Here is a 27,248-nt window from a genome sequence, read left to right as displayed (position 1 = left end):
TGGTCTATTAGTAAAAAAATAATATTAGGCTTACTACTAGTATCCTGTACATTTGTATGACATAAATGAAAAAAACAACAAAAGATTCTACACACAAAAAAATTAGTTATAGCAGTCAGTGGAAATTTTAGTACATGCGTTGGTTAATAGGCAACACAATTAAACTCTCTTCATTAACTCCTTGCCAAGAAGAGACGGAAATGCCTGCCTCTCTGCTCTGAAATTCCGCTCTGAAACTCAATATAAATAATTAAAAGGAGACTTTAAAAGGCCATAATTCAAGGATGCCATCAGGACCAACTAGGATATTAATCCAAGATAGAGGAATCCTAAAGTGTTGCGTTCAACAATATATAGATATAGTTTAAAAAAAAAAAAAAAAGAAGAAGAAATCATGTTTAAGTAGGCAATTCATGCAATTAGGGTTTAAGAATAGAGTTTCACTTTAATTCCAAGATTGTCAGGAGTGGAAATTCACTTGTGATCATGCTAATTTTTAATTCACAAAGGATCAAAAGTCAAGATTAACATGCAGATCAATTCATTGTATGCTGGTGACAAGCAATTTTAAAGTTGTCCTTAGTTACATGGGCTCAAGGGATTGGCTTGGCATTGGGAGGATGCCAATCCGATTTGCTTAAAAAAATTCTCCAACGGTGGTGAGCAAGCTTCAGTAATGCAAAGGCTTATTAAAATATTTGCTAGCTGAGCAACTTAAAAGGGGCGACAAAGAAAAGGAATCCTAGGAACCTTCTGAATTCTATCTGGGGCAGTTTCAACAACTAAAACCTTCCTTCCCAATGGGAATATGTAATCATTCATTCATTCAGTTCAGAAATGTACTTGGTACCAAATCTATGGCAGGTGCTCATTTCCATTCTGCACCCATTTTAAATAAGTTTAATAACTTTAGGCAGAATTTTTAAAATATGTATCAATTTTACAGATAAGTCAATTAAGCCTTTGTTTTTATGGAAAGCTATCCCTCTCCTGGGGATTCTTACATTAACAAAACCAAGTATAGAATAGAAATACCAAAGCAATCTGAACCCAAATTAATAGCAGATCTTCAGAAACAAAAAATAAGATCTGAATTTCAGAGGATTCTAAAATATACTATTCATCATTTCTTACATGGGATGTACTTGAGCTCTTCAGAATAATACATCATAGTAATACTCATCCACAGGAAACTATATAAATATTACAAGTATTTGTGAATGTGCAAACTGACTATGAGAACAGACGGCCAGCATCCTGTTGAAGAATCTTGGGGGTCTGCAGTGCACCCTCGCAACACAGAATGGCACAGGTGGAGAAGACACCAATGCAAAAGAGGAGTTTAACTGTCATGCGGGTCCCACTGAAGGTACGTACTCTCCTCAGGAACCAGTATATCTATAGGTAGCTAAAAAGATTTCAACCAATGGGAATTTTATACTTGCCTTTAAGGGAAGCCATAAAATGAGGCAAACACACACATCTCTTAAGATTCATTTTTGCCCTATAGTTGTTATCATTTATTTCAATTATTTTATCTTCTAAAATATGACATAGATCAGTCTTATACAATAGCTAAATATAAGACTGTATTATGAAAAAGATTTAAGAGTAACTGCTTTAGAAAATTAAACTTTTAAAACACATGAATTCTAGTATACAAATTTTAATATGGAAATTATATATATTATATCCATTAGGAAGCATACGTTTTAACATATTTCCCACCCTAGCTCTCACTGTCAATTAACTTTTAACTTGAAAATGTCCATTATGATCTTTAAATAAAAACTTCTAAACAGGTTTGATTTACAAAATTTGTTTTTAACTAATTACTAATATATTTAGATTTAAGCTGAACTAAAAAAAGTAACTTAGTTTTGAAATTCTGGCTTGTAAAGACTATGATAAGGTTTTATCTAGCCATTCAGTAAAATATAATGCAGAACCAAAATCTCTATTAAATTTAACCTTGAGTTATAATTAATATAAATGATTTACTCTGCTCATCTGTCATGACTGTCATGGAGCCTAGAAAATTAGTAACAATCTGATAGCATATGGGCTTCAACTGACTCTCTTAAGCTTCTCTAATACTCTACAGGGCCAAAAAACTCTGTGTATGTGTGTGTGTGTGTGTATGCGCGTGTGTGTGTATGCATGTGCTTTTGGGGGGCTGAGTGTAGGAACTGATATACAGTAAACATGATTCTGCAAATTTTGAGAAGTGAAATTACAAATAATAACCTATAAACTTACACACTCCCAAATATAAACGTATTTATGTGCTTGTGGAAACTTGTATGTCCTTTAGGCAAATACTTCCGAAAATTCAGAGAAGACTATATTTCAAATAACTGTTTCCACTTCTCAGTAACAATGGCATTTTGTAAACAGTAGAGTGGTATAAATTGAAGCATACTTTTTAAACAAAGTCAATATATCTTATTTATCTACACTCCTAACAACAAATTTCTACTGTGTAGCACAGAGAATTATATTCAACATCTTGTAGTAACTACAATGGAAAAGAATAGGAAAACAAATATATGTACGTATATCTACACTCCTGATAAAGTCTTTTTCCTCATTTAAAATGGTATTTTGTGGAGAGGATGGAAAAGGGTGAGATGAGAGGATGTTTTTTATATATATATACACTACATACATATGATATATGACTTATAATAATATACATTTAGTATATATATATAATGTATGTACTAAAATTTTAGTGTAATGGCTGACTAGATTTAATCACCCCAAGTTATACATATATTTATGAGTAATATATTCATATTCTAAGAATTATTTAAAATATAATTGTAGCATTAAGTAGCATGTATATACATATAAGTAAACTGTTCTGTCTGAAGTAGCAGGAATGTTTTTGGTGAGCACTCAGTAGAAACTGCAAGGCGGCAAGATGCTGAAGACAAAACGTTTGGAAAAAATCAACAAATAAGAAACCTTATGTAATTTCCTCTGGGATTTGAACTGTTTTTATTTGGCCATTTTCTGGCTCTTGGTTGCTCATATGGAAAATTCATAGGGTCATAATCTGTGATGCCTTAAATTGCTTGGCCTTTATACATTGACTATTTTATTCCGTAAGAAATGCCCCCCCCCATCAAAACAAAAACAAAAACAAAAAAGAGAAGGGAAAAAGAGGAAAACTGGAAAATAATCCCTTTCTGCATCCGAATTTGATGACATCAGAAAACAATGTCTGAACAGAGGGAATTACATGAGAGAAGGCTATTTTCATACCTTATTTGGCAAGCCACTAAAAGCTCTCTTTGAAGTCATATTTGTACCTTACTATAGTTTGCATTGAAGAGGATAATTTCTCCGTACAGACAGGCTTGTTCTATTTGCCTCATGTTATCACTCAGAAGGCGTACGGAGAATCTCAAAGAGCCGGACTGCACTGTCCCTGCACCCACGATGTGATGGTATCGAGGCTGGGCTTCATTTGCTTTGTGGACATATGGGATGTTTGATTTATCTTCAAATAATATTCAATGTTGTGTCTATTATTGGCTTTTGTTATCTTACCAAAGAAGACAAAGGACCCCGTGCAGGAAAAAGAAATGGAAGGAAAAAGCACAGCAGTTGCTTATGATGGTCCATACTCACGGCAGCAAGATGGAAACGTACTGTTGATCTGCTCCATGACCTCTGTGAGGTCCGTGCTGGTGTCATGAGGGGGAGCCAGCAGGTCCTCTGGTGCTGTGACAGCAGATAAAAAGAACAACAGACATTCAGAAATAAATGTCCAGCTTCCACCAAAACCCAACTTTAGGGAGAAAATACTAGTACTGGCCTCTAAAGATCAATATGAAAACAGTTCTCTATAAAAAGGATAATTTCAGGTGAAAATTCCAAAACCATTTTTGTATTAATTTGTGGTAACAGATTTTACATAATTAATATCTATTAGATGTTTCTATTGAAAGATTCCATGTGCCAGGGGAAAATTTATGAGTGAAAAAAATAAATACTAGAGTCATATTATTTCAGTTTATTAGTTAGAATTCCCCACCATTTTGCATTGTAAATATTTTTTTATATGAGAAAGACATTCCACCAATTTCTTTTTCTTTTCTTCTTTTTGGAGACTTTAGCATAGGCTAGCTTACACTGCCACAAAACTAGATGTATTTTATGAGATACTTTTTATTCTGATTTTTTTAACCCTATAATCAATAGCAAAATAATTCTCCTATTCAAAAATTAAAATTATATTAGTATTTTGGGTTTTCTTCTGATAAATGTGGCAAAAGATACCCCATAAACAAATTAATATGGTTAAAGTATGTGGTCCTCAGTAGAATTTTAGAGCCTGAATTTCATCAATAACAAAATGTCACTCCAGAAAGCCTGGCTGACAGAGCCCTTCCTAGCAGCAGTGACAGGTCCCCATTGTGGCCAATGACAAGCTGAGTGGGACTTCAGCCTCAGATGCAGGTGGGAGAGGCGGCAATGTCTGCAGGAACTAGGAGGGAGAAAGCAGACCACTGAGTCCGCAGACCTGGGCAGAGAAAACCATGTTTGATGTAACATTCTTTAGTATTTTATTCTGAGTGTATACAAATATGAAATTTTAGAGGTGGAATTTATTGGGGAAAAAAAAAAGAATCGTTCCTAAAGCAAAGAAAAAATAAATTATTGCTCATCCCAACAGGAAAGAGCTCTTTTTCATCTTTCATCAAAATTCAGTCCACCACTACACCTTATATAAGCAAGTGCATTATAGTTTATTATCCCAAAATGTTTGTTTTGGTACTGTTAAAACGGCTTTGTATTCAGCTGAGACCAAAAGAGTGCAAATTCCTTCATGCCCTTAGGCACCTATGTGTAAGAATGTTATTTAAAATGAAAAGCAAACAAATGGCAAAGCCCAGAGTAGACCAGGGAAGGGAGGGGCCGAGTCTCGGGGACACAGACCTGCTTGGTGGAGCTGTGGGCTGGGGTCCGGGTCCAGTGAGTAGTTCAGTGCCGACTGCTGAGGTGAAGCCCAGGGGGAGACGCCGTTGATTTGGGAATCAGATTCGGGCTGGAACCACATTCAGAGGTTAGCACAGAGGAAGGATTCAAACAACTATTAAAGACAACATTTCCATTTCTAACTTCCCCTCCCTGACCTTGGATAAATGAATCACAAAGGGCCCTTTGCCCTCAGACATTTTCAAATACATTTTAGCATCAATTGGGTGGATTCACCAGTATTCATAGAAGGACCAAGTGGCCCTTTCCTTCTGGTTTGGGCACCCTGAAGAACTTACTTGGTTATATGGCAAGATTTATGTATCAATATCAGTTTCATCCCTTAATTGTTCTATTATTTTTATGTTAATCAAGTGAATTTAGAAGCATGTTCCATTCATCTTTGAAAAGTTAGCACTGCTTCTCATACAGTAAATTTATTCAATTTCAAAATCAGCTCATTTATTATTTATTTATTAAGTCAATATTTAAGGGCAATACTGGAGAGTGGTTAAAAGCATGATTTTGGATTCAGCTGCTTAGAACTCGGTCATCAGAGCTGTGTAATTCTGAGCAAATTCTGCAACTGTCTGTGACCTGGATTCTTCATTTATAAAGTAGGGGTGGTGATAAGAGGGCCTGTGTCAGAGGGTTTGTGAGGGAGGCGACCCATTACTATTCCTAAAGCGATCAGAACAGGATCTGACACCTAATACATATTTCACAAAGGCACAGAGTTTGAAATGGCGATGGATACATTGAAAAGCACACAGTCGAATCAGAAAAGCGTGCTCCACTGTGTGGGGAATGCTGAAGTTACCATGCTTCCGATGCCGCTTTTCCCATTAAATCCATATTAGCTGGAGCCTGGTACTTTCGCTAGATTTTACTATCAGTGTTGAATTTTCCATCAACTTCTGGCATTCGTGCTAACTCATTAAGAAGAGTTAAGAGCCCTACAGTCTGGAATATACAGAGCCATTTAGATTTCCGATATCTCTGAAAGCATTCCTGTGCAATCTGAAGGAGCAGCGGCCATTAGGCAGCTCTGTCTGAGGCAGGTGGGGTGGGCGGAAGGGTGAGCAAAGAGCCTCTGTCTCCCTAAGAGCATCAAGCAGGCCACGGCAAACAGTTTTCAAGCACAGCTTTCTTCCACAACAATGCGACCTAGGTACTGGTTCGCATTAACACTAATCCTTCATATTCTAAATAAGAGATTTCAAGAGAAAAGCCCTCCCTCACTCAGGCACCGCTCGGAAACGTCAAATTCACAATACTAACAACATAGCTTTCCCAACGCACAGGAGTGGCACCAGGGTCAAAACCAAACAATCCAGAGGACTTGGAGAGAGCCAGGCAGGCTTTGGGGGAACAATTACTTATTTTCGAATGATGCACAATTCTAAAGTATACCTTCCCCAGACCGTCTCACGCAAAGTCTGAAACACTGACAGACCTATAGAAAGTAAATGGCCAAAATACAAGGAGTGATCTGTGGCTCACTGTGTAGGTAATGCAAAAATTACAGTGTTTTGAATGATTCTGACAAGTTAAAAGATACTGATAGCAATGATGAAAAGACAGTTTTTCTAAAATTTGAGAAAAATCGCTGGAGAGAAAGTTGTTTCTACTTTTTTTTTTTTACATTTTTATTGATTCATAATCATTTTACAGTGTTGTGTCAAATTCCAGTGAAGTTGTTTCTACTTTTGATTCAAGAGATCATTTCTGGAGAAAGGCATTACTATTCGCTGCCTTGGGGCCCCACACTACACACAGGCCAGAGAAAGAGGCAGAAGATGACATGAATGTTGATGTCAGGGATTCTTCAAGAGAGAGAAGTTGCAGGCCCATTTGCTAGGATTCTACACAATAAGCACCTGCCACAAAGGCATCTTCCCTGCTAGTTCTGACATGATTCCTAGTCTCTAACTTTTAGATGTAATCAGGTACTTAATTCTCTGTAGTGTGTTGTCTTTACAGATGATACTATCTTGCTATATATCATTTTGTTATGGTCCCTAACAAGACTGCAGGGAACAAAAAGGCAGAAATTCTATCTGATGCTTCTCTCATATCTTAAAGAACAGTGTTTTTCAAAATTGTAGGCTATTACCCACTGATGAGTTATAAAATTGATTTGGTAGGTCCTGATTAGCACTAAGAAAGATAGAAAAAACGGGAGGAAGGGAGGGAGGGAGAAGCAGAGGAATAGAGAAAGGAGAGAAGGAAGGAAGGAAGGAAAGAAGGAAGGAAGGGAGGAAGAAAGAAGGAAGGGAAAAAATAGAAAATAAGAGACAGCATTTCTGTATAACAGCAATTAGTATTTTGTATTTCTTATACGTGTACGCATTCATCATAATGCAAGTTGTATTTTTTTATCGTCAAGAAAGTTTGCAAACAACTGCCATAAAACCTGGTGCCATGTTAGGAAATAACAGCTGCAAATTAATAAACATCTGTTACTTAATTTCTTGAAAACGGCTCATTGGAAGGAGACTTTAACACAAAGGGTTCAGGTCACTTCCTTTCCCTTAATCTCCACAGATGTTTCCCAAATATAATTTATGCAGATGTATGTTATAGGATCTTTTCCCTTAAACTATGCAGAGCTGAGATAGATTTCAGTGTTAAAGAAGAATGAGCAATTCCATCTTAAGCTGGGGAAACATATTTTTTGGTGACAGTGAGGATTTAATGCTTATAATATTTGAGGAGGTACTTCTAAGCCAGTTTACCTATGGAGGTGAGAAACCGGAAATGAACCCCTCTACTGACCCTGGGACCCAGCCCCTGGGGGATGGGCCTGGGGGGGGCAGCGTGGGGAGGGGCGATGCCACGTCCTGCACACTCTACCTGCTCCAGCAGCTGCCGAAGTCGGTGGAGCTGAGACTCCAGCTGCTTATTGTGATCTTCTAAAATCTGCATCCTAGCCTCCAGCCGACCTTTGTGCTGCCTGAGGAGTTTGGCTTCTGCTATGAGTTCTGAATCCTCAGACGTGTGATGAGGAGAAACAACAGAGTCTGGAGGGGAGCCGACAGGGAGGCCCCTTCTCAGGTGCTGCTCTTTCAGCTGCTCATATTCCACCTGCAGATTTCTAGTGCAGAGAAGGGAAAACTGGAATTAGTGTTGTGTACATCACTGTCTCTCCAAAACTGTCCCTGAGCCTCAGTGTCGCCCATGCTATGTATTTCCTTATAGGTAAAAACATTTCTAACAATGAGAGAAGCAAGCATGAATAAAACTGCAGCTGCAAATAAGCACGCGTTCTAACAGACATCATTCCTGAACCCTGAAATGTAGCTGTCAGCTGCAGCCAGTAGCCCAGCATGTTAGTGTCCTCCAAAACTCTGCCTCCACTGCACTTCCTGGACAATGGTCCTGAAAGAGAATGGGTAAGGGCCACGTGGAAGTGCATATGAAAGAATCCTCCATCAGAAGTTTTCCCAGGGTGACACAGGGGAAACCTCCTCTCCCAGGTCTAGCGCACCTTTGTTCTTCCTCCAGGTCAGCAATGATCCTCTCCAGTTCTCCGCGTTCTTCCCTTTCTACTGACTTCAGGATCTGAGCTGGGCTCTGGGGCTGGCTCACCGGGGACTCCCCTCCGAGCGTCTGGCAGTACTGCTGGATGAGGGCATGCTCGTCCTCCCTGGAGAGACAAAGGAGACACATGCAAAGGCTCACATCTGGACATGGATGTCTGGACATAAGAGAAATAGAAACAATGATGGTCAGGACAGCTGCTGGGCCAAGCCTGCCTTAAAGCTCCGTGTCCCTGTAACAATGCCAAAAGAGTAGGCTCAAAGGCTGTTAATCAAAAGTAAACTGCTATACACGGAGTGTTTGTTTCCCCTTCCCCATATTCCTTTGTTGAAACCTAATCCCCAGTATAATGGTGTGTGGCTTTTGGGAGGTGATTAGGTCATGAGGGTGGAGCCTCCATGAATAGGATTAGCGTCCTTATAAAAGAGACCTCAGAGAGCTCGCTTCCTCCTTTTGCCATAGGAGGGAACTGCAAGATGAACAGGGGTGGAGTGGAGTGGGGAGGGGTGGTCTTTATCAGATACCAAATCTGCTGGCTCCTTGATCTTGGATTTCCCAGCCTCCAGAACTAGGAAAAATAAATGTTTGTCATTTATAAGCTGCCCAGTTTATAGCATTTTGTTAAAACAGTTCCAATCAACTAGTTGATCTCACTGTCTTTAGCATGTGGTTAACAGCAATTCTGTAATGCTTTGTAACCCAAAAGATGGTAGAAGATAATCCTTTTATTCTTTCAGGTAAATAACTTAGCACAAATTATAATTGTAGATCTTAATAAAATAGCTACAGATATTTTACTTAATGTTATTGACACATCATTTATAGGATCAACCATTCTCCTTTAAACAAGAAACTACATTTAATTCACTTGGGTTCTCCCACTTTTCTAACCACTTTTATAATGAACTAGACATATTAATAATGTGGTCAAACCTAATGATTGACAGAAACAGAAGCATAACAAAGCAAGCGTGCTTATGGGAAGGAAATGCTTATCGGCAAGCCTGGAATCCCTTCCCTTCTTTTACCAGAGATCCAGGCAGATCTTGTAAATGTGCAAACGACAAACCTCCTAGCTAATGCTAGCAGCAGAATCCTGCTATAGAATACCGTTAGCAGCCTGGACTTGGTCTGTTTTGATGGCTTTTGGTAAACAAATCTTGGAATCTATGGATTTGTATAGGATATGGCTTCAGATAAACATTTTGTAAGTTATATAGCTATCAAAGGATAAAATGGAGCCAATCCATGCTGAACCAGCTCCCTTCTGTGTAAGTGATACGACTGCAAATATTCCTTGGAGACCTCATCTGTCACACTGGGGTCAGAGCACATCCTAATGCAGCCAGAAGGAACCTAGTGGCGCAGGCAGTTCTGGACCTTTTGCTGAAGCCCTGGAGCTGATGAGCAATGCTTGATACTGGGTGAGGTCTCTGATTCTGTGACTTGTGAACGAAAAATATTGCAAACCATATCAGTAAACAAAGAATGCTGAAACCATCAAGTCATCAGTGGCTGCCGACACCCCCCAGTGAAGACAAGCCTGCAGCTCAGCCTCTGCAGCCACTCACAATGGTGCACTCTGAGGGCACTCAGAATAATAAAGGACAGGATACTGGCCCTAGATAGCTACATGCTTGTCCAAAGAATGAATTCAATGAGCCCAAATGTTTGCTTCCTCCCATACATGGAAAAGCACTAGATTCTTTAACTTGAGATGCCTGGTTTTCTTTAGATAACAAGTAATCTTTTATTGTTCCAACTACCTGGCCTTTGTTGTAAAGCCCCTATGTATCCTAGCTCCTCCCCTACCTCTTCGGAGCAGTCCCCCAGAGCCATCTGAGAGGCTGTCATCCCAGCTCGAGTCCTCCTGCCAAATAAAATACGACTCTCAACTTTTAGGCTGTGCATTTATTTCGGTTGCCAGAGTCTAATTTGAAAATCCAAACCTGTATTATCGCCATTGACTCTGATAAAGAGGAGACATGAAATTGCATCTGAGAGGTAGTGAATTCTTAGAAAAGGCGTGTCCTGTGCATTGAGATCAGAGCAGTATGAAGAAGCAAATGCAAATAATGAGTGTTCGGCCTGCAAAACAGCCAAAGCAGAGGTTCAAATGAGCCACCTGTTGATTTACTTTGCTTCCTTTATCAGCAAACCTACCTAACCTCAGAAGAAGGAGGAGCAGGACTCTTACAACTGGAAGAGCTAGAAACTGGAAATAAGACACTGATGCAAAGAACTGAAATAAACTGTGGAACAATTATTTGATTACTGGTCCTGCAAAAATGTGGTATCACTGTGAAATAAATAAGGGAGATTCTGGAAGAATTTCAGGCTTGCTCCTAAATTTAGAAGGATGGCAGTAAGAGAAGAGAATGGGTCCTGCATCACTGCAGAGGAGCAGTGCTTGAAAGCATGAACCCAGAGCTCCTAGGATGCCCATGTAGTGAAATCAAACAGAAACCTGGCAAGGAGGTCTGTGCCTGTGTGTTTGGAGGTAGGGGAGGGTATTTTCCTGATAGGGAATAAATGGCCAATACCCTAAGGCGAACTGCATTATGAAGGAGCAGAGAAGACTATGAGGCTAATGCATCAACACCACGGGGACAATACTTAGCTGCTAAGGATGACAAGACTCACTTCACCCAGTTTAAATGAAGAGAGAGGCCATAATAAGAGAAGACAAAAAGTACAGATCTAATATATGGACAGGACAAAGTATAAAGATACAGAGGGTACAAAATAGGTAATAAAATAAAAAATAAAGTAAAAGCAAAGGAAGAGTACAGCAGAACATTAGTAAATATTTCTCAGGCTGAAAAAGACGAGTATAGAAACTAAAAAGACTGAGTATCCAAAAAAGAAATAATAACAAAAGAAGAATGTTCACATACATCCCAGTGAAATTTGTATCTATTCAGGATAAAGCATCACAAGCAGTCAGCCAGAAATGAAAACAAAACAGTAAATCATTTGCAAAGAAAGAAAAAAGGGTTAGCCTCCTACTCTCCATAATAGTTAATGTCCAAAGACAATGGACAATGTGTAGAGTCCCAACCTAGCCATTCAGGACCAGCCAGGTCACATAAACGTACAGTAAAACACTTTGTCCATAGAGCAAAACAAAGAGCAAGGATGATGCAAAACAGGAAACAAAATTAGATGGTGATCTCAGATACTGCGATAAATAAGAGGTAAACTGATTCTCATATTGGTTAAAAAAATAATTAGATGATTCTTATGAATAATTCACCTCAAGAAAATTAAAGACCAAAGTTGTCGGAGCCTGCCGACAATCGATCAGGTCCAGAAAACCTGTGCTGCAGGACTGAGAAAGAAAGACAAGACTAAAAGGTGGGGTTGAGAGGGTCTCACTCTAGCCCGCAAGACGCTAGGTCAAGAGTGGACCTCAAGTTTATTTCAGGCAGTTAATTTATACAAATTCAAGTGACTACCTTGTGCATTCTTGCACGTAGGCACAGGTATTGTTCTTCAGGGTACATTAATGGTGCGCACTAAAATCATTATCATTGTTTACTGTTCCATACACCAAGATTGACTGATCCCCAAAAGCTAAGATCATAGACTAAGATTATTGTTCCTTTAGGCTAACATAATGACTCGTGTATCATTAGCTCAAGTGATTGTTCTTTCAGGCAAAGATCACTAACTTGTGGCCAATTGTATCTCTCTTTCCAGAAGCTCTTGTTCTTAATAACTCAATGGCATCAAGATGTTTTTCCGACTCCAAATGCACCTGCTGTTTTTCTAACAAAGGGGTGGCGGGACAGAGATTGTCTTTGCTCAATCAGCCTTAGAGCCTGACGCCCCGCACTCTGGGAGTTTAGGCCCAGTTTCTGTGCTCGGCAGCCCTCAGGTCATGAGTGGCCCCCCGCACAAAGTAAAAGTTAAATGAGGAGGAGGAGAAGAAGAAGGAGGAGGAGGAGGAGGAGGAAGCGAAGGGGAAGTGGGGAGAGGAGGAGGAGAAGAAGAAGAACTACAAAGAAGAATTAAAGGAAAGCTTGGGTCCTGTAAGCTCCCTGGCAGATCTATGACTGGATCACAGGCCCCCCCACCACAGAGCCCCTTCCATATCACAAGCACCATGAGACCATTCATGCCCTTAGAACACTTACCCCAGTGGGCACTTGACCTCAGGAATTATACTTAGTGCTCAATATTAACAGCAACTAAATACTTGTTTTAAGTATTTTGGGAGTATCCACAGTGAAACAAATATATACATAAAAGAGTCAAAATTAGATTTGAGATGCATCCTATTGCCAACATGTATACAGATTCATTTCTTTTGGGAACTTGATGGGGCAATTAACATTATTTTTACTTTTAATATAATTATCATCATGTCCTCTATCATTACGTTCTTTCAGTAAGGTATCTGGAAGGAAATTAAAGCAATTTTTACAAAGATAAGAATTTAAATATCATTTGTATATAACATATAATTTTAGTCTTAAGTGGTTTTCACAGACTATTGGGATAAAAGTTAAATATGAAAATAGATACATTCTAGTTCTTAATTATATATAATGAAGACCAAGAGCACACTCTTTAAATGCAGACAGCCATGAGGTACCAGATTAAGGTCATTTAACATCAATAGTGTGCCCAGTGCTAAAACAGAAAATGTCACCAAAATATAGGTCCGCATCAATGAAATACCATTAGATGGAATGTAATTATACCATATTTAAGTCATGAATAGTAAACACTATCTAGATTACAAAATCAGTACATAGCCAATGAAAAAAGAATTGTGATTCATACAATGACCTTTTGAAAACAGGCACAATATAAATAAAAATAACAATAATTTCCTTCCTTTAAAGGTTTGTTTTGTTCCAGGCTTCAGAGCTGCAAACAGCAAAGTGAGTGCAAACCAGGCCAGCCTCCGTCCCCCTGCCCCTGCCCAATTTGATCCTTCCACATAAAACAGTGTCACTCAAGGGCACGCTGCAGATGGAGTGAGGCATCCTGATGGCAGTAACTAAGACTATCCTGGGTCCTGTCTCTTTCTCAGACATGGTTGCTCAATTCCTCCTTGAGAGAAAAGTAGTATCCTTAAAGTTAACGCCCTTTTAAATTGTCCAGAGTCCAGGGGAAAAGGGAGTACTGGGAATTGGGTTTATTTAGGGGTAAAAAGCCTTGAGACTGATTCATATCCAGGCTGGGGAGGCAGCAGCCCATGATGCATGGAGCTGCAACAAATTAACCAGTTTCACAGAAGGTGAGCGCTGTGAGGAGACAAGAAATTGGCTCATAGGCCAATTTACGGGACAGAGAAGGCTCACACTGCAGGGTAGGATGGTTGCTTCTGAAGATACAAATGAATAAAAAGGTCTTGGGTGATTAAGAGAGAATTACAAGTTAAACTCAAAATGCGTACCTCAAAGAGTAAGGCTATATTATTGCCTATGGTGGAGATGACCCAAAACCAAATTTAGGAGATTGAGCCTGCAAACGTTGAATTTACAAAATCCTCTTGTTAGGTGTGGACTGTGCAGCTGGGGCACGGATGGACACGGGCAGAATGGGGATAAGGACAGTGATGGCCTCCAGGAGGACTGGAAAGATCTGCAGATGCTCTGACCCTCCCACCACCTCTACTGCAGCGCTCCCTCGGGGGGGGGAAGCCCTCCCTTCCCGGAGCGGCTGAGGCAGCACAGTGAGGGTGGTCAGGCGTGGTCTGGATGTCCACGCCGACAGCCAGGCCGCCTGAGTCCGAACCCTAGCCCCATCACTTACTGACTGCAAGAGCCCCGGCAAGCTCTATCACCTTGCAGGGTCTCAACTTCCTCATCTGTAAAATGGTGGAACAAGAGTATCATCTCAAAGGGTTCTGTGAAGATTAAACAAGTGAAGATGGGCAGAGGGCTTAGAATGAGCCTGGCTCTTAAGAGGCTCTATACCAAGGAAGAGATGGGGCTGTTTTTGCACCATCATCATCATCATCATTATTCAGGAGAAGCTGAATAATATTTTTACACCTCAGCTCAGAATATACAAAAACCTCAACTCAAGAAGGCCTGGGGGTAAGGTGGATTCAAGAAAGAAAAATTACAAGAATATTTTGGAAGTCTGTTAAAATGCCTTTTTTTCCCTTTTTTTTTTTTTTTTTGCTTAAGGCACTTTGAGTTGGTTTTTTAATCTTTCCCAAGAACAGCCATAAAAATTGCTAATACTTTGATGTTGATTTGTCTCAAGACAGACCTGAGTATAAAACAAAAAGAGCCATGATTGCCTTGAAAAGCCACCGACCCTTCATCCAGAAGACAGCAATCCTGTTAGGTGGCCCTGGAAACTGTCATCTGTTATCTCCGGGGACTGTACCATGACCCTCCGGGTGCAGGGGCCTTAGGAAACGTCCAGGAAAAGGCCAGGTGTTAGAATATATTGCACACATATCTCCTGCTATGACAATAAGGTCCTGGAAGGAACAGACAAGCTTTGATCCACGCCGGAAGCAAAGAAGGATCACACTGTGTCTTTCTAAGAGAGTGAACATTTCTTCCTGTAGCCTGCGATCCAAGATGCTAAATTATAAGATGAGGAAATTGCTCTCATAAATCATGAGGAGCCCAAAGGAGATAATCATCATCCTCACTGAGATCATCAACCCACTGGGAGAAAAGGGATTTATTACAGTAATACTTTTTCACTTTGTCAAGTCAATAGTACAGATTTAAATGAAAATATTTTAAAAGTAAATATTATACATTTAAGGGAGAAAAGGTGACCATTTCATGTTAAACCATTGGATTTTAGGTCCAGAGTAGGGCTTCAATGGTTGAGTCCCTGTTAGCATTCTCACCTGAACGGCAGAACCCTTGCACGTTATGGGAAAAGAATCCCAGAATTCTCAGTAGTTCAAACTGTGAAAGAGCAAAGAACTGCCAGATTGGTTTTATCAAAATAAGATTTGCTAACACATTCATTAAGAAAATATTAATACACCAGTAACTGGAAAACAATTTCTCTTTAGTGGTTACATGTTCTTACACTATTAATTTAACCTCATACAGAGGAGAGTTTGTTTCCTTGCCTTTTCCGGCACCTAGAGGCCACCTGCATTCCTTCATTTTCAAAGCCAGCAGAGTAGCCTCTGTAAAATCTCTATGTCTGACCTCTGCTTCCACAGTTACCTCTCCTGTGCTACCTCTGACTCTCCTCCCTCTTACAAAGACCCTTGTGATAACATCGGGCCCACTCCATCGCAAGATCCTTGATTCAATCACACGGGCAAAGTTCCCTTTGCCATGTAAAGTGACACATTCACAGGTTTCAGGGATTAGGATGTGGACTTTGGGGGCCCATTATTCTGCCTCCTACAGTATTCCCTCGCCATGCTGCGCCCCTGTGGGAGCACTTATCTCCTCTAGTCTGTAAGATTCGTGAAGACAGGATCTACCTCTGCAGACCTTTACAGCACTGGGTGCGTGGCCGCGGTGTGTTGCTCAATGTTTAAAAGCAAGCTCTCTAAAAGATAAGTAAATTAAAAGGCCCTGATGTGAAGCATTTTAAATTTTTACGGCTTAAAATACTTTCATCAAGGCCAAATTAAGCTAGTGACTTGACTAAACGTGGAGCTGGGAAAAGATACACAGTTACACACCACCTGACACCCCCAAGAACATACATAGCAATAAAATATAGGAACATAATTAGGACCTGATGAGTTTTGAGTCTTACTTTTGTTTTTATTTTAATCTAAGCTATTGAATTGCAAAGTGCACACAAACAAGTTTCTAACAATAGCTCTGTTTAACCAACAATTTACAAACTTCTGGCATATTTACCAACCAGCTCTCACAGTTGGCTCCAGCACACCACTGCAAGGTAGGGATGCAGTAAATATTTGCTGGATGGGTGAATGAGTTAACGTATCTACTGACAGTATATTAAGATGTATTCAGCCGTTAATCATCTGATTGTTTTTTCTTTTCTCAGACATTAGTGCTAAATTTGAAAATAGTGTTTATTCTGATTTGAAGATAGCACATATTAAATTTGAGCACTGCTTTTACTCTGTTTACACAAGGTATGACAAACACATTTTAAAGAATTTAAATTTGGTTTTAATTATTTTGGTTTTAATGATCATTTTTTGACTTTGTTTAATTTTTTAGCCATTTGCCAACCTTGGTGGACATTATGTTGATTTAGGATGCTCAAGATACTCAGCTATTTTACATGAATTACATACTAGGAGATTAAATATGAAACAAACATGATGAATATGCTACTATCTTGGTTTGGGAATTGTTCCAAACTCACAGTACATTAATAATAATGTACAAATCACTACTACATTATTATAAAGTATTAACATGCTAATCTTTGAAATTTAAAAACTGAAGAATCTCCTGAAAACTTTTCTTGGTAAGGTTAATGATAATAAAACAATTTTTTAAAATATTGACAAGAAAATATTCTATATCAGACTGCCGAAGGTATTTCAACTTGGCTCTCTCCATGGTCTTTTTTAGTTTAAAACACCGGAGTACTATAACATTCCTGGCTACTTGACAGCTTCCCACCAGATCCAAACCACAATGAAGCTCTGTGAGTCAAGTAAACTCGACACTACTGAAATCTTTTTAGGCATCATTTAGAATTTAAAATGTTAATTTCAAGGTGGTAGAGGGTGGGAAAAGTTTTAAAAGCAAGATGTCACACAACAGAGGGAGGATCAGAGATAAAATATCTGCCTAGAAAGGTTTTTAAAAAGTACTCTGAAGTTCACGGGGCTTTTCCTGGTTGCTAATAAAATACAATATTGGCAGAGGAGTTAACACTTTTCAATGAAGGGTGGGAAGTATATATATGCCCACAAGTGTGTGGGTCGTAACTGCCAAATGGCAGGGATTATGGAGAAAACGGGGGCACATGGAAGGAAAAGGATTTCATAGCAGGGCACATATTCTGTGGAACTACATTCGTTAAATTAACACAAACTATGAGACAAATGGAATGAAGATCTACACCTGTATTTATAAATAAAACAATCTGATTTTTCAGAGGTAGATAAGTTGCCAATCGTAGGGTTTTTTTCATTAACTCGTATGAAACTAAATAAATAAACATATCCAAATTATACTATTATGGCTTGAAAGCATAAAATCTATGCAGGCATTTTTATAACCACACTTATCAATTTTGATTGGGATCAAAATTCAGAGCCACAATCAATGTAGATTATTTCCGACAGCCACAAAACGAGAACCAGGAGCCCCAGTCATCACTCATTTCATGATTTACTTACACGCTTCCTGTGGTAGAGCTGCTGTCCGTGAGGAAAGACCCATTAGTCCGTTCCATTTGGGCCAGTCTGAGAAGTGGAAACAAGGCAGTTAGAGAACGTGGCCACACAGGGCAGAGTCAACTGGTGGTGTATTCGCAGTCTTTCCTAAACTGTCCTAATTCTCACAAAATACAGAACGGTCAAAATCCCCTCACAGGACTGCAATCAAAACAACATCTAATGTCAAGTTATACTTCTATCATCACTGCCTTACCAAGGGATCGTCTCCTATATTATGTTAAAATATGTATGTTATATATCATGTTATACAGTCTCCTAATAGACCTAGACTTCTAAAAGTCTCCCAGATCCTAAGCCAGTCTTCATTTGTACACAAGTCTGACTATGTCCCTCTCATGTGGAAAAGACTTTACTTGACTTCGTTTATCTAAGAACAGAACCCTATTCCTTAGGAAGTGGGCTCCTCATTATCTGGCTTCGGTTTCTGCCCCTTCACTCCTTCTTGTCCTTTCCCCTTTCTCCACCTGCAATCCTTTAAATAAACTATGTTCTTTCCTAGTTCAACGCTTTTGAGTATGTTTTTCCATTAATCCAACCTTGGCTTTTCCCCAAAATTCGATGTGGCCAAGACTCAGTTCAAATGTTACTGTTTTTATTGCTTAAACTAACCTTTTAAGGTGTAACTAGTTACTAGTATCACCAATACTTGGTATATACTTTTTTTTTCCCTGAGAATTTGTACACATCAATACCAGCGTATGCTTTATATTGTTTGGGGACTCTAAAATAAACCCCTATAATAAAGAATTAGCATAAATTTAATTACATAATGTAATTCATACATGCACCATCTCCTGAGAACACTTTCAATCCCTACTTTCATTCACTGAAACTGGGTTACATTCTCTAAATCCTGCTTGCACAGTGTCTGGATTCTCATGAGCTCAGTAATCACATCCTATGGAGATTTCCTCCAAAGGATGTGTAGCAGGTGTTCGGTAAAGTGCAAATTACAATTTGGAAAGCTGAAAGCCCAGATTTCAAACACCATGACTCCTGCAAAACGACATTCCTTAAATCAAGGCATGTTAATGACAGAAGATTAATACAGAGAGACATTCTGAGTGGTGGAGCAGGAGAGGGCTCGTCCCAGAGTTTCTTACCGAGTAGCATACTGTTCTATTCTTGAATGGGTATCATCATGAAACAGCTGAGGAGACTGTGAGGGGCTATAAAAGAGAAAGCAAAGAAACAGTTTTATGCCCAAATATTGATCGATGTTACGATTAGGAATGTTAGCTTAGTTACATAATGAATTTGCCATGCAAACAAACCACTAGGATTGTTACCCAGGAGGCAGAACTATTATTTTAGAACAGGAGTTTAGTAATCACCGCATGCTAATAAAACTGATCAGAACATCCGCCTTGTGCATATGGAGCTGTGAATACTCACTCGTAGTGCTCTGGCCACATACTGATGAGTGTGATAGGACTGCAAAGAGGGGAGAGGGAAACAAAAACCACAGAACAAACACTTTAGAGCAATTTAAGACAAAAGCAGCAGGCAGGGTGGGGTGGGGGACGTTCCCAATTGTCCTTCACTCCTATATTTGGTTGCCCTGAGGTCCACCAGGAAGAAATCAAAAGTAACAGAAGTGATTGTTTATTCTAGAGAAGATGCTGTATATTTAAGTGCCTGCCGGGGCCTTTTCACAGCTATTACAGGACATTTGTTATAGACAGCAAAGACATCTTTAAATAGTCTTACTGAAGAAAGAAACAGAATGCTATAAAATAGCTGAAAATTATGGAATAATTTTTAAAATACTGTTCCATAATATACTGAAGAGAGATGCAATCATATTTTTGTTTTTTCTGGAGAAGAACCCTGATCAGAAAGGTAACATTAATTACTCAAGACCACATTATATACTGATGGCAGAGTTGCAATAAAATGAGATTTCTCTGATTCTTTGCCCAATTTTAAATGTAAAATTCCAAATCCAGGTGTACACAGAGTATTTCAACCTCACAAATACACTGAAAAAAGATACAATCTAGATGCTCCTCTCTACACCCAGCCCAAAGTTTCACATTATCACTAGAACTGAAAGCAACTTTTCTGCATCACTATACACTTTCTTTAAATAAAATTTTATCCAGAAGTCCAATCAATGAAACTGAAGAAAAGAAATATGGGCTGCTTGAATCAGAGCTTGAGACTGGAACTTGATTTTTCCGTATCCCTCCTAGTCCTGGAGGTGCCCTCCCATCTCACAGAGCTGCCTAGAACTCCCCAAGCTTTCATGCAATACCGTTTGAAAACAGATGATCCTAATCAAAAGCTAGTTCAAATTCTAACCTTTTTTTTTTTTGGCAGGGGGGCAGAGGGAGAGAAATACTGATGAATGTGGAAATTTAAAGTTCCAAAGAAAATCAGTTGTCTAATTGAAAAAGTCCCCTGCAAAAGCTAATGCTGATTGAAACAAAGAGGAAGGAAAGTTTAATTTTTTCTAGGTCTAGAGCTACCTGATTCTCCTGTTTCTATAATAGATACATACTTAAGAAAAAGTTAATGATCTCATTATCTCCTACTGGGAAGCAAATGTTGATGTCTGCATAGCAAAGATTAAAAGAAAATGGGAAGTCATCTTCATGAATGAAAAACCTAAGACTCTTTGGACCTACTTTGAAAAATAGGCATTTATCCAGTCTGGGTTTGTCAGAACATCCAGTCTGTAAATAGACTTAATTATCCATGTGTAAAATGATACAACAACAATGAAACAACACAGTATTCAATAGCCTTTTTACATCACTACTGTTTATTAACTCTGAAATATGGATGTTAAATGTCAGGTAAATGATTTGCTCTACACTTTCTAAAAAATAGTAACTGCTCAAGAGATTATTGCTAAAATTCAAGTGTACCGCAACATTGGCCGTGAGCTTGAAACATGAGAAAACTATGTATTTTTTCGTCTTAATCGAACTTGGAAAAGCTGTGTGGAACTGCTTGACTGGTTCCTGCAAAGTTAATTCGGTTAGCACAATAGTGATTCATTGAACTAAGATAAGAATGGCAGAGGCAGAAAGCTGAAATGAACCTTTCTCAAAAGAAGGTTTTTTATATATTGCGAAAATTTCTAAGGGAAAAAATAAAGATTAAAAAAATCAAACTTTAGGCTTTAATGACTTCACAGTACTTTGATTTGTTGAAAAAAAAAGTTAAATGATAAGCTTTCTCATTTAATTCTACAAGAAAAACACAGGGCGGTATTTTCCCTGCATAGTTAGAATCTGTGATTAAAGGGGGTTAAAAGTAAAACCGATCTGCATGTTCGCCTAGACTTCACAGTGCAGCCTATCGCTGCTTCCCAGAGTGGTGGCTGAACAGGGTGTTTTGGTTAATCACACACTAATAGGAAAGGACTCAGAACCTACTAAATACATTTAATAATGTATGAAACATCACTCAGACTTCCTTTGAAGAATGTAGTGACTCTTCTAGTGCCTTACATTCTCAGCAGGCTGCTCCTTACGCTTCCCATCATTTTACCTTCTTAAGTCCCACTGTCCCAGAGCAGAGTAAGTGCTGGCCCGCGTGTTCCAGCAAATAAACCTTCGGTGGCTCCCCACTGCTCTCAGGATAAACTCCAAACTCCTTGGCATGGCTGACGTGGCCCATTATCTGGTTCCTGCTTTTCTTGTCACTCTCCTTGCTTGTCCCTGTTCCCTGCTTCCCATCCCAGTTTCCAAAACAATCTTGTCTTCTGGCTTTTTAAAACGTTTGCCTTGCCTGGAAACTCTCCCTCTCCTCCCAGGGCACCCAACATTGAGCGTTTGGCCCCATTAATCTTTCAGTTCTCAGGTTGGGTGTCACTTCCTCCCAGGCCAGTGCTCTCATAGTTGGTTCGTGCTACAGTAAGAACTTTAAAAACCATGAAACTCATCTATTCCACCTTAACCAACACCAGGGAGAGGTGTTTATTTGAGTTCGCCTAGTCTTCAGGGAAACCAACCTATCTTTTTAGCCAATACATCTCTCTCAGTTCTCAAATTACTTTGCCATTATTTGAGCTTGTTTCTCAGGTTTATTTTCAATGGTAACTCTTTCACCAAGCTCTACTCATTTATGTTGATTTATTTTTTAAAAAAATTGCATAAATTGTTATAAAATTAATTGAATAAACCTAGGCATGGTTTTGTTTACCTCCTTTTAATAATAACTCATTTTCTCCATAAATCCCTTGCACGCATGCACGTATGATTACTGGATGGAGGATAAGACATGTCATTTTTCAGAGGTGAGAGAGAAAGAAGCAAAAGAAAATTCTAATCAGCTTCATAAATAACTTCAACACATTTACCACTTCGCTGGTTTTTCTCCAGTCTTCTCCTCCCACAAATAGAAGAACAAATGAAATCAAACTTTTTACTACCCACTCACATAAATTGTTACACCAGAATATTAAGTGGCCTTGTACTGGAAAGGGCTCAGTAGAAAAATGAACTATACTGACTCTAAGAACGCGTTCTAGGATTAAAAAAAGAAGAAAACCTGCCCACTGTATACAGTAGCTCATAAATCTTTTCCAAAAAGGATCTTGTGGCATCTGATTTAATCTTATACTCCTTTTCTTTCTCTTGTTTTCCTCTCACTGAAAATACTGGTAAATTCATGTTAGATGAAATGAAGCATCTTCAGAGTTACAGCCAAAAATCATAGCACACGATTATTTGGCACATTTTTCTGTTCTTTTTCACTTAACTGAGTCACTCAGAATAGAATGATTGATGTCAGTGATTAGTTTGACACTGAAAGGTAAATTATCAAAATTGCTTAAAAGGAGTATAAAAGATCTATCTATCTGCAGGATTCATATGAAGGATGCAGGCATTTGGAACATAAAACGCCAATGGTTTATCAAAAGAGTGGAAGGCACATCACTAGTTCCAACGTACCAGACTATCCTGTAAATAGAAGCTCTGAGTGATAATTCTATGCTCAGGCAGTTACTCCTAAGGTTATTTAGACCTGATACCACGAGAAGTACAATTTTGTCTTTATTAGAAGGTGCTCAGCATAGTTAGCCTATTTATTAGAATCTAAAACAAATAAGAATGCATTATCTTATGACCTTTTGAAAAAAAGGGGAAAAACATACCCACAAGACAAAGAAGGGACCAAAAACTACCTTTCCTTATCGATTTTAAGTATGTGAATAGTGTCCTTCCAATTGAAATTGCTTCAGTAAAATTTCTTCTAAAGTAGATGGTGGAAAAAAATAACTGGGAGGCATATATCTTAGTTGCACGGAGTTCATATCAAAGTTATCAAAAGTTGGTATTTTTTGGTATTTAAATGTAAATGTGGCATTTTGGGACCAATCTAGCTACATAGACAGCTGCATTATATTTCTTTCTGCAGGCAAACCTGTAACATTACCTATAGAGAGATAAATAAGGCTTACTATAAAGCTTGGCTGCTTTGAAAAAAAAAAGGACATAAATGTAGCAAAGCCCCTGGTATACAAGGTTTTATATGGAAAAAATTTTGAACTAAATAGTCTATCCCTGTATTTTGACATCTTTGAGACATGGACTGCTAGGATAGAGAGGACTATTCCGATTCTCTGATGATCTCTCATTTATACAATAAAATGAACTATGAGTTTTGAAGGCTAAATGTTGACACATTTTTATACTTCTTACTACAATTTTCTCTACTGTGTCAGGTTAGAAAATGCCACCCTTTGGAGCTTCATTTTTGTAGTCACTTGAGAAGGCATATTTCTGTAAATGGAACTTCACTGTTCTTTATGGCTAGCACTCTGGTGATGATTAGCAATAAAAGTTCATTTTCCGTCAGATTCAAGCAAAAGAAAATTGCCTTGGCAGGCATATTTACGCTGATATTTTAAAAAGTGATTCAAAGACGTAAAATCATATTTAGTTTGATCTTGATATATAATTGTTTTGTAATTTAAAATTAGTCCCTGCATTTCTTCTGGCTCATTTAAAATTTTCTTTTTCTTTTCACTTCAGGGTATAAATTGTTATTCTTTGCTTTATAATTCCATAGTAATTTTGCTACTTGAAACTTTATTTATCTTTGTAAACTCAAATTATATACTTTTAAGAAATTTCATCTATTACATGTACTACAAGAAATACTAAAAACATCCTACAAAGAGGGGAAAATGAAAAAGAAATAAAATGAAAAAGCATATAATACGACAATTTGCTTTAAGTTTTTTGTAAGAGTGAAAGAGATGACCAATGTGAAGTTGAGACATTAGTACATATTTTTAAAGTTTAGGAACTTACACAAAATTAAAACTGAAAATTTTGCTGTAACATTGTCAAAAGCAAATACTCAAAATTCATGTTGTGAAGATTGATTCCAAGTTGATTTTACCTCTTTTAAAATGAAATATTTTACAAAAACACAAATTCCTTTTGGTATCAGACAATTTCTCTTTTGTCACTAACATAATAAAAGACAGTATCAGTTATAAGAACACATACAAGTTTCATTATTAAAATTAAACTTACGTTTCTAAGTTGTCACCTTCAAGAACTGTCTGGACTGGCAGGTAGCCAAGCCGAGGATGTTTGGCAAAGTATTTCTTTGATCTGAACTTATTCTTCAGCACCTTTGTGAAGTCTCGTACATCTTCCCCAGATGTTGTCTATGAGGTTGAAAAAAATTACACTTTTGTCATTAAAATGGAAGGAGACAACTATCCACAATCAAATTGAAGCAGATGTAAACTGATGCAATTAAATGACAGCAGTTTCAGTAGCTTAATGTATTTCTGGAATAACACACAATGTCCTGAGAACACATGGCCATCAGCACTCATCATTAAATACACCCAGCAATTAGTCTATAATTTTTAATTTCCTGTTGAGAATAAACCATAGATAGCTCATTTTCCCAATATCTTAAAAATTGGGCCAAAAAGTAAAATTAGTTTTGGGCAATGTTATTGGTTGATTCCTTTCTCTAAAAAAGTTACAATTTGCTATTAAACACCTGGAGATAATGAAGTATTCTGGATATTATATGGTTTTAACTAAGGTGAATAAATGAAGGTGAACTACATATGTAGCCTGTACTGACTTCACAAGCCAGCATAAATCATAGTCTGGACAAAAGAAAGTAATACATAAGGGAGAAAGAGGAGGGCCGCACTGGTGCACTACAGTGCAAGGAATACTGTCAGATTCTTTGTTCTTTCCCAACCATACAAACGTATAATTACTTGACATGGACTAAATTTCTAGTGGCAATATAAAATGTTACTTTTTTAGGCATTTCAAGATGATTAGTTAATAATCATTTAGGGTGAAGTGGGCTGAAATCTGCCTGAGCCTCCACCCTCCTCGTTCCTTTCCATGAACTGTTCTCTAAGCTCCAATTTTCTAATTCTTATCATCAATTCTAGTTTTTACTTGGAATGTGTTAAACAAACATCAAGGTTAGTCCTTCTTAAGATGTATTTAAAATACAGAACTGAGCTAAAACCTTGGTTGTCTGACTCCTACTTGGCTTTCCTATCTATAATTAGACAGACCTCACTCCAATCTCTTCATGAAACAAAATCAGAGAACTTATTTATAATAACAAAGGGAGTGCCAAATACTTTGACTTACCCACTGCCTGCTCTCCCCAGCCCTTGCACCCTCCCCGATCTGTCTTTTCCCTCATGACAACCATGCCCAGGTGTCATACAAACTTGTTTTGCAAATGGAAGGGAAAAGAATATAATTATTTTTTAAAACAACTAATTTCTGAGTCAACCCTTATGTAGTTTTGCTACTTTCTATTTGCTCCCATTTCACCTAAATATATCTTCTTCTAGTAAACAATTAAGGGAACTTTTAATTCTCTAAGCCTGCAAAGCACAGAGAAAACAAATCAGCCCAAGCTATTTATACATCAATTTTTACCTTATTAAAAAATATATATACACAGCAAGCACAACCCATACACAGCCCATTAGGCCTTCCTATCAGACCCACAATGTCAAATCTTTTCCTGAATGACAAAGAATAAACTATCAAATACCTGCAATTATATAGATACAAACTGCCCAAAATGTAAAGTGTAGAAAATAAGCCATTAATGAAAAAAAAAAAAGAATCCAAGACACTCTACAGAGGAAAAAAGGGTTGCTATGAAATGACAGTTTGGGTTAAAATCTATAACCAGGCAGAACAGGAGAGAAAAGCAGAACACAGTTGGGAGTAAAGAAGGAAATATTTAGAGACATAATACCTGGGACCGCGAATAAAGCCAAAAGGATATATCACTTACTATAAAGGACATTCGGACCTTTAGCAATGGGTATCACAACTGCAGATCATTAAGGTTATAGGTATGTTTATCCTGAATGTTTTGGTAAAGAGAAAAAAAAAAAAAAAAAAGGAAGCCGCTTTCCATGACAGAAATACAAAAAGAAGCCTCCTATGCAAGAATAAGCATTTATGACCCAATTTATTTCTAGGTCCGCTCTTAACACATTGTTAATATACAGGCAGCTAAGGAAGTAATGGCCCCCAGCTTTTACTTGGTCCATTTCCATCTGGCAATAAAAACATTTTCATTGGTCAGGCCAGTGGTTGTCAAGTCACATCCTGGTCTTTACCTCAGGCAGCCCTGAGTGGGCTGGGTGGGCAAGGCACCAGGCCACCTACCCAGCTGGCCTCAGCCAGGACAGTGTCCAATATGGTGCCTTTCAGTATATTCACGGCGTTGTACAACCATCACTACTATCTCATTCTAGGACATTATCGTCACCTCAAAAGGAAAGCCTGTGCCCATCAGCAGTCATTCCCACCCCCATCCCCACCCCCATCTCCTCCCCACAACCACTGATCTACCTTCTGTTTCTATGAATTTGTCTCTCTGGACATTTCTTGTAAATGGAATCACATAATACATGGTCCTTTGTGACTGGCTTCTTTCACCTAGCATAATGTTCTCATAGCTTATCTATATTTGGATTTCAATGTGATCTCTTGCTTGGGGAAAAAAAAACCCATCATTCAAAAGTACAGGTCCAATTGCACATCGTACATTCTTTAGAGAAATACATTCAAAACATGGAAGAGCAAAGCAAAACCAACCAACCAACAAAAACCCTCTCTGTCTCACAAAAAGCATAGAAACAAAGCACCTACCTGCCTCCCAAAACATTACAGCAGGGGCTGAAATTAAATTAGAGTTTCTGCTAATGCTCCAATTGAGTATTTGGAAAAAATGAGTGCATTCTCATACAGAGAATGCTTACTGAGGGGAAAAAAACTACCACCAACAGTTGTAATCTAAAGGCACCAAATTCACTAATGACATACTCTTCAGTGAAAAGTAACTCATCCCACAGGAATGTGACTCTTCAGTTGGGACAGACCCATGA

At 38.4% G+C, this 27,248-nt stretch overlaps 1 protein-coding gene across 12 annotated transcripts in view; it reads right to left on the bottom strand.

The window, feature by feature from the left end:
• Positions 1-27,248, bottom strand: part of UTRN (utrophin) — a 448,326-nt gene that overhangs the window by 5,867 nt on the left and 415,211 nt on the right. For 9 of the 12 annotated variants that reach the window (XM_072965969.1, XM_072965972.1, XM_072965970.1 and 6 more), the window contains 8 exons: positions 24,379-24,515; positions 19,274-19,312; positions 18,982-19,047; positions 17,819-17,884; positions 8,480-8,638; positions 7,846-8,086; positions 4,951-5,059; positions 3,640-3,732 (listed from right to left, as the gene is read on the bottom strand). In XM_072965969.1, the coding sequence (XP_072822070.1) occupies positions 3,640-3,732; positions 4,951-5,059; positions 7,846-8,086; positions 8,480-8,638; positions 17,819-17,884; positions 18,982-19,047; positions 19,274-19,312; positions 24,379-24,515 (910 nt within the window). The remainder of the gene's footprint in view (positions 1-3,639; positions 3,733-4,950; positions 5,060-7,845; positions 8,087-8,479; positions 8,639-17,818; positions 17,885-18,981; positions 19,048-19,273; positions 19,313-24,378; positions 24,516-27,248) is intronic. The other 3 variants (XM_072965975.1, XM_072965977.1, XM_072965973.1) reach the window with 2 other exon arrangements.

Source organism: Vicugna pacos, chromosome 8, assembly GCF_048564905.1.
Source record: "Vicugna pacos chromosome 8, VicPac4, whole genome shotgun sequence".
In the NCBI taxonomy this organism is placed as follows: Eukaryota; Metazoa; Chordata; class Mammalia; order Artiodactyla; family Camelidae; genus Vicugna; species Vicugna pacos.
This window is presented reverse-complemented; position numbering and strand designations above follow the sequence as displayed.